Below are 8,357 nucleotides of genomic sequence, written 5' to 3'. Positions count from 1 at the left end.
CCATTTCTTCCACCAAAGCAAGTGATGCTGAGCATGCACATTGGTCTAGATTCACAAAGTAGTGATACGTACAGCAGTTTCCATGTTCTCACAAAGGTTTGAATGCTTTGCTCCTGTTTCTTGCTGAAAAGCGACCTTGGGTCCCCTGAAAGGCGCTCTATACATCTAAGTTATTATTATTATTGCTTTCAACAATTTAGCTTTTATGATGAAGTACTCTGGGGAGTGGTGTTCACTGTACTCTGGTTAGAGTTCCCATTCATTAACATTGTGTGCAGATGGTGTCTGGTGTGAAGCGGGTAAACCTGTTGAACACCTGAGAGGTCAACATGTCCCAACTCCTCCCACTAAGGCAATGATGAAGAACTCTTAGCTTCTTGGTCACTCTAACGTTTGAAATGGCAACTTAATAATGTACATTCAGCCAAGTCCCCCCTGATCAGCGCAAAAACTATTTGTTAGGGACAAAAAGCCTATAAAGAGGTACAGTGCAGCGCTGCACCATCAGTCTGATTTATTAAAACAACAACCTTCTAACTGAGAAACACTTAAATGCTACATTTCAAATGTTTACAATCCATCACTAAATTCATGGCAAACCAATTTTAACATCATGCAATAACACAGAGACGACATTAGTTGCATTGAACTGATCTTTTTAATAAGTTGTTCTTACAATGTAGTGAAACATGGGCTTGAGCTTCACTGAGGATCTGTGTCATTCTGACAGGGAGGCCACTGCAGTTATTACACTTCATGTTTTGAAATATCTGTAACTCTGTTCATATAAAACCCACACTGCTCAAACCTCCTTACTTTTCCTAAAATTTGTATATTTATTTATTTATTTTGGGGCGTGGGGAATGAAGAGAAAAAATATATGAGCATTTATACCTATAACCGCCAGCCGGGATTTTGACCCCTAATATAAACATAGCCTATGAGCTAAACTTTGCGGCCACACCCCGTTGCCAAGCAACGCTTATTGGTAAAGTGTCCTTTGATAAGCAGGCAGTCATATCATTAACTACAACTAGCTAGATCTGATGGATTCATTTGGACATAAACGCGAGTGAAGTATAGAGAGAGAGATTAGGATCAGCTGCTGCTGACGGAGAACACGCAGCTCTACCGGATCACAGCTGTGACGAACCGGTGATCAGAGCAAAACACACACTAAGAGTAAGACCTAACACACTTAGCTATTTGATCTACTCTGGAACTAGCTCTACTAGTTTATTCTTTACTGTCGGGCAGTGGCGATTCTAGAGTCTGTGGGGGCCCTAGGCAAACATTAACTGGGGGCCCCTCGAACCAGCTTTCATCGCCACGCACAGCCGACAGCACCCACCAGTCATTGTTGTTTTCAAAATGTAACTCCTGATGGTTGAATTTGTCAGGATTATATTCTAGCTCAGCTGAAAAGTCAGATTTATTCAGTTAGCTGCAACATGACATGTTACTTGTTAGACGCTTTTATCCAAAGCCACTTACATACTCAATACTGTGGACAATCCCCACAGGAGCACTTTGGGGTGTCTCAGGGACACAACGACATGCTGACTGCAGTGGGGTTTGAACCTGATCCCAACACCAAGGCGCTATCCACTGCGCCACACGCCTCCCCTACAATTGTGATTACTCATGATGTGTCTTTCTGTAATGCAGTAACCCACAGCGAGCACCTACATCTCAGAGCTTGATGTGTCCCTGAATGCAGCTGAGGAGCAAATGCTCCAATCAGATGGCTTCAACAAAATCAATGTCAATCTGAACAAAGGAGCAGGAGGAAATGCCATCTGTCTTTGGTACGAACGTGGATCAGAATAGCCTTAAAAAACAACCCACTCTGTGGAACCCAGAGTCATGTATCTGAACCAATTAAAGAATGACTTATGGGCTGAACTCATATTCACATTAGGACTAAAGTCAGTCAAAATTGGACGTGCACGGGTCAGCATCTAATCAATACACCATTTCCCAGCTCTGTAATGAAAAGGATATCAAGATGAGGTGCATTACGGGAGTGTTAAAACACCCAACATGCACACTTATCTTATTCTAGTAGAGATTAGAGGACAGGTCTAATGTCGTGAACAAAAGTATCAAGTCAACGTTATTTATTTATTTGATCTTATGTTCCATATTTAATTTAATAATTAATCTTGAATTACTAATAACTCTAAAGAAGGCAACAATTTACAATGTGGATTAAGGTGAACACTTATCCACAGTGTGTGTGTGTGTGTGTGTGTGTGTGTGTGTGTGTGTGTGTGTGTGTGTGTGTGTGTGTGTTGTACATTTCTGCTTTAATTACCTCTTGCACCATAATTCTGGGTCCATAGGTCTGTGACTTCCACAGAACTGATGAAAACACTCACGCCCATAAACACACTTGATACGGGGTCTCATTTGGCTTCAGTCATCGTGTTGGCATGAATTCAGCATCATTTTCCTTAGAATACGACTCCTTCCAGATAACGATTGCACAATGCCCCACAGCATCTCTGTGCTCTATATATATGCAGCTGACCTGTGGTCAGTACAACAGACTTCAGCACACCAGTTGACTTCTTACTGCCTATCACTCGCTGTCAGCACACACGTAAGTGTTCAACAAGGTCTTGCTTTCTTGCTGGAATACCTTTTTTGTATTTCACAAACATTGTAATCAATACTTTGCAGAACTCTGTGCAGTATACATTTGATTTGAACTTGGTTTAGATGTCATTGTTGTTTTCAAAATGTAACTCCTGATGGTTGAAGGATGATATTCTAGCTCAGCTGAAAAGTCAGATGTATTCAGTTAACTACAATTGTGATTACTCATGACGTGTCTTTCTGTAATGCAGGAACCCACAATGAGCTACATCTCAGAGCTTGATGTGTCCCTGGATAAAAATGAGGAGAAAAACCTTAAAATGCGAGGCTTCGATGTAATCGATGGCAATCTGAACGAAGGAGCAGGAGGATGTGCCAGCCATCTTTGGTCCAAACATGGACCATTGGCGATCACCAAGGTTCAAGTTTCCTTCAACGAAGAGATGGCTAATGGTTTGATCAAAGCAGGGTACAAAAAGATCAACAAAGATCTCAATGCTGGAGTAGGAGGTAGTCCCCTCTACCTTTGGTACTCCCAAGGGTCCGGAGAGTTTGATACTCCCATAGTGGACATTAATGTCACTACAGATTCAGCCAATGAAGCTCAAAAGTTTGGTTTTGGTTGGGAGAGAGTGACCTGTGATCTGAACCGCGGTGTTTGTGGGAACTGGATCCACTTGTGGCTGAAGAGAGAGAAAGAAACCTACATCTGTGACGTCACTGCCACTGATTCCTTTGGGTCAGACATCGACCTCTTTAAGAATGGCTACATCCGTTTGGATGAAGATACTAACAGAGGTGCAAGAGGAGCCTCTGTCTTCATCTGGTACCGCCAGACCACCGACCCAGAGAAGGCAGTCAAAGAAATACAAGTCTCCGTCAAGGCTGATCAGTATCTGGAATATCAGCAGCAAAATTACGACCCAGTGGTTGTTGACCTGAAAAAAGGGACCGGAGGGAACCAAGTGTTCCTGTGGTACAAGAAAGAAGGATCCAGCCCAATGAAGGCCATCGGCCTGCTTCTCAACAAAGATGCGTTTGAAGAATATCCGAAAGCTGGTTTCAAACTTGTCAAGCGCAATCTCAACGAGGGCACCAATGGATGGGTTGAGTACCTGTGTGTCTAGTGGCCTGTGATCTGAACCGCAGGGCTGAGGGGAACTGGATCCACGTCTGGCTGAAGAGAGAGAAACAAACCTACATCTGTGACGTCATTGCCACTGATTCCGTTGGGGCAGACAAAGACCACTTTAAGGATGGCTACATCCGTGTGGATGAAGATGCTAACAGATGTGCAGGAGGAGCCTCTGTCTTCATCTGGTACCGCCAGACCACCGACCCCGAGAAGGCACTCAAAGATCTGCAAGTCTCCATCAATGATGATCAGTATCTGAGCTATCAGCAGCAAGATTACGACAAAGTGAGTGTTGACCTGAACAAAGGGACCGGAGGCAACAAAGTGATCCTGTGGTACAAGAAAGAAGGATCCAGCCCAATAAAGGCCATCGGCCTGCTTCTCAACAAAGATGCGTCTAAAGATTTTCAGGAGGCTGGCATCAACGTTATCCTGAAAAATCTCAACGAGGGCAACAGTGGCTGGGTTGAGCACCTGTATTTCTATCAGTAAAGTCAGAGAGTTCTCAACACTCACTGAAGTGGAACGCATCTTACCATTTTGTTAAATCATTCGGTGAAGGCCGCTTTCTCCCTTTTTAAATCAGTGCTAGTAGTAATAACAGAAAGTATTAGTAGTTAATGCGTTCTTATGTTAATCTCCCGGTCAATGAAATCAAACTATTCCAAATGTCTGTTTTTCAAATATAATCTGAAGGAATGACTAAATGTGTCACTTATTCTGCACATGTCTGCTCTCAATAAAGAAACCTTTGCTTGTGAAATGTGTTTGTTTTCTTAATCTTATTCCCATCAATGTTATCATTCCAACAAATCAGGCTGATGTTAAAGAATTGACCTAAAGTGTCATGTTTAGCTTCATAGAGACTAAGAGCAACCGCAGGACGTATCAAGAGGATACGGTACAAGTCCAGAAGTCATCGTTAAAAAAGCAACACACAACAACTCAAGTGAAGTCTGAAGGCACGGCATGCTTACCTTGGTTTTGGAGATGTATGAGCCAACACTGAAATATGTAAACCAACACAACTCACAACATAACTTGGTGCAGTTACATTATAATCATGAGTAGTTTCAAATTGAATTGAATAAAAGGCAACATGTGTTCAATAATTCACTCTTCAATTCCTGCATGGGATCATTATTGATCACCTTATTGTTACATCTCTGTCATCTGCAAAACACTTGTTACGTTTAGTTGTGTTTTCCAGAACCTTAGCATAAGCATGTAGACGTAGAACAGATGAGTGTAGTTTACTAATAAGCAGTGGTGTAAGAAGTACTCTAGTATTTGACTCAAGTAAAAGTAGAAATACAACAGTGTAGAAATACTCTGTGACAAGTAAAAGTCCTGCATTTCAAATCGTATTAAGTAAAAGTACAACATTGTGTGTAATGGCCCATCAGATATTTGATCTCTGGATTATTTTATTTATTATGAATGTGTTCGTCACAGCTGGTAAAGGTGGAGCTACTTTGAATGACTGTATTCTGATGCTGTCGTAAGAAGACTCAAAAGATTCCAGATTCAAAGGTGTTCTCATCAGATGCTCAGCAGCTTCAGAGTAGAAATGAAACTCTTCTGACCTGAGCTCCTCCATCAATGCAGCATAAATAATAACATACAAGAATACAAATACAGAAAAGTGCAAGAAGTCTCTATACATGTGAATATAGTTTGATATGTACAAGAACAGAATGTGAAATGAAATAATGTACATTTAGAGAAAATGAAATACTGTTTATTGCGGTGATAATTATTTAGATAAATAAGTAGATTGCAAGATGACAAACGGTGTGTGTGTGTGTGTGAATGTGTGTGCACGCGTATGTGTGTGGTGTGTGTGCGTGTGTGTGTTTGTGTGTGTGTGTGTGTGTTTGTGTGTGTGTGTGTGTGTTTGTGTGTGTGTGTGTGTTTGTGTGTGTGTATGTGTGTGTGTGTGTGTGTGTGTGTGTGTGTGTGTGTGTGTGTGTGTTGTGTGTGTGTATGTGTTGTGTGTGTGTGGTTGTGTGTGTGTGTGTGTGTGTGTGTGTGTGTTGTGTGTGTTTGTGTGTGTGTTTGTGTGTGTGTGTGTGTGTGTGTGTGTGTGAATGTGTGTGTAAGATATCCTTTTATTTTATCAATTATTTTTTGCATTTTAAGAAAATATTCACAAAGCGTAGAAAACAAAACAAACACATCTAGGGACACAAATGAACTACACAACAGATGACAGATACGAAAAGACATAATGGTATTAATAATATTACAAATAAAGAATGAACACATGATGAATACTCAGGTATGAATTATCTTCATTATGTTGTTCTATACTCGACCCATTTCTCCCACCTTTCCTCAACGACATGCGTCTGGGTTCTCAGAGTTTCTCCGTTTCATTGAAGTTCCATTGTGAGTTTACTAAGTGATTGTCTTTTAGTAAATCCCTTGTCATTAGTTTAATGATCTCTATTCTGATGACAGAGGGAGGGATCTGTTTCTGTGTTCCTCTGGTGTTTCCCCAGTAAAGGGTTAATGGCTTCTTGTTGAGAGAAACACCAAAGATACTGGACTTTTCTCTTCAAATGCTTTCCCAGAAGTCTCCCAACACATTCCAGAGATAGAAGTCATGTTCTAATATTTAAGACTGAAGGCGAGCTTTTTATTCGTCTTGTCACACAACAGCAGATCAACTAGAAACAACTTGAAAAATGTGCATTTCAGAGGAAAACCCCACATATGGATTTGTTTGTTTACTAAATGAAAGGGATGCATTTAGAAGAAAGGAAGCCTGAAGCGTTGATGTACTCTGGGATTATAATCTCACAAATTACTGATGATTTGAGAATAAAACAATGAGGTGGATCCAGCATTGCTAAAAATATACTTTTCCAGGGTTACATTAGTTTCTCCTTCGCTAACCACTTACATCGGAGGAAATAATAACGTGTTCCTGTAAAGTTGCAAAGGTCATCTTTTAGTTTTTTTCGGTTTGTTGTTGGCTTTATTATCTCAGAGGATATTGAACCTTTCTGACCTTAAAGTTGTGTTTTTGCTCGTACTGTAAATGTACCAATGAAACCTCAGAGAAAGTCATTAATGTTCCGTACATAATGGGATTATATCTGACTTGCATGCTGATCAGTAAATGGGATTTAAAACCTTTCACTGCTCCCAAATACAAACAAGATCATTTGACTTGTTCCTAATTATCCATTGAGCATTGATCGACTGTGAGCAGCTGATTCCTTTGTGAGTGTTGTTGTTGTTACTGTGACCTGTGTGCGGGAAGATGGCGCCTGTGTCGGCTCGCCGCTCCCTCAGCTCTCTACCTTTAGCTATCCTGCTTTTGTTGTATGTATTTCAGAATGTCTCTGCTCTGCTCATCTACGATCGCCAAGCTCTCCTCCACCTCAGACCCTCACTGGAGTTGATACTGCTGCCCAAACCTACATCTGGCAACCATAAATCGTCCCCCCCCTCTACTGTCGTATATTCCCACCTACCTGCGCCGGTTGCCCTGCATCCTGCCTCACCGAAAGCGCTTTAGACGACGGGGAAAGCGTGGTGGTGCACTGGTCCATCTTAAGGCACACCTGACAGCTTCTTCTGGGACTTATCCACGCCTCGGATGTCACGGCCCTCCCGCTGCACGCCATGTGAGGGATCGGTGGATTCGCCCTGTCTTTCCGGAGCTGCAGCCTCTGCTGGGCCCGCTGACAGCTCCTCCTGCACGACTGACTGCTCCCGGTCCGCACGGCGTTCAACACGCACATCTTCGTCAGCTGAGACGCACTACACCAGGGGTCACCAACTACATTTGTCCAAGGGCCAAAATTAATCCAAGAGACGCTTTCGGGGGCCAGAGATTGTTTTATTTATATTTATTAGTGCTGTCAAAATGATCGCGTTAACGGCGGTAATTAATTTTTTGAATTAATTGCGTTAAAAATATTTAACGCATGTGCAGAATGTCCCGCCCCATACGTGCCACCAGTGGCAGCGCCAGGGTATGGCTGGGGTAGGCTACACCCATACCAAGAAATGGCTTAGCCCCACCATGAAAAATGATGTTAAAGGAAGCAAAATAAAGTCTGCCAACTCGGAGTAAATTGCACAGACAGCAGTTAGTACGATTGATTTCAGTAGCCACGGTTTTGAAAACTTTTGTCACGTAGTGATCGTCTTCTCAATAGAACATCTTTGATAACGGCGTGGTGTTGTTGCAGGAAGTCCCGCCCCCCCCCTCTGTCGACTTTCCTGAAGTACTCCCCCGTTGATAGAAATCAACACGTAATGAATTAAGACCCCACGGTTTGATGATTGATAGGTGTGTGGGTTGTCTTTCATTTTGACACGCAGAACAATGTTATAATAAACATAGATACTGTATGTTAAATGGATATATCCGACTTCTTTCATTTATCTTTCCATTCCCAACAATATATATAAAGAAATGGCATATTTTGGACATAGTTCGAATGGTGATTAATCTGATTAATTCATTTTTAAGCTGTGATTAATCTGATTCAAAATGTTAATCGTTTGACAGCCCTAATATATATACATTAGGGCCGGGACTTTAACGCGTTAATTAAGATTAATTAATTACATAAAAATTAACGCGTTAAAAAAATTAACG

The 8,357-nt window shown here is 41.7% G+C and overlaps 1 protein-coding gene across 2 annotated transcripts; it reads left to right on the top strand.

Moving 5' to 3' along the window:
* Nucleotides 1-2,372: 2,372 nt before the first annotated feature.
* LOC117546052 lies at nucleotides 2,373-4,499 on the top strand. 2 transcript variants are annotated; one of them, XM_034216132.1, is made up of 3 exons: nucleotides 2,373-2,605; nucleotides 2,853-3,681; nucleotides 4,176-4,499. In XM_034216132.1, the coding sequence occupies exons 1-3, from the start codon at nucleotides 2,492-2,494 to the stop codon at nucleotides 4,226-4,228; spliced, it is 996 nt and encodes a 331-aa protein (XP_034072023.1). In that variant the 5' UTR covers nucleotides 2,373-2,491; the 3' UTR covers nucleotides 4,229-4,499. The 2 variants fall into 2 exon arrangements, with proteins under 2 accessions (XP_034072023.1, XP_034072024.1); XM_034216133.1 differs by lacking the exon at nucleotides 4,176-4,499 and having other exon boundaries at nucleotides 2,853-4,007.
* Nucleotides 4,500-8,357: the final 3,858 nt, after the last annotated feature.

This window comes from Gymnodraco acuticeps, unplaced genomic scaffold (genome assembly GCF_902827175.1).
Source record: "Gymnodraco acuticeps unplaced genomic scaffold, fGymAcu1.1, whole genome shotgun sequence".
Taxonomy (NCBI): domain Eukaryota; kingdom Metazoa; phylum Chordata; class Actinopteri; order Perciformes; family Bathydraconidae; genus Gymnodraco; species Gymnodraco acuticeps.
The sequence above is the reverse complement of the archived record's forward strand: the minus strand, read 5'-3'. Positions and strand labels throughout refer to the sequence as shown.

Excerpts from the sequence above, each read along its gene's own strand:
- LOC117546052 (XM_034216132.1), top strand. The coding sequence starts at position 2,492 with ATGCCCCACAGCATCTCTGTGCTCTATATATATGCAGCTGACCTGTGG. Across the intron at positions 2,606-2,852 it reads CACTCGCTGTCAGCACACAC|GAACCCACAATGAGCTACAT; the intron begins GTAAGTGTTCAA and ends TCTGTAATGCAG. Across the intron at positions 3,682-4,175 it reads TTTCAAACTTGTCAAGCGCA|ATCTCAACGAGGGCAACAGT; the intron begins ATCTCAACGAGG and ends TTATCCTGAAAA.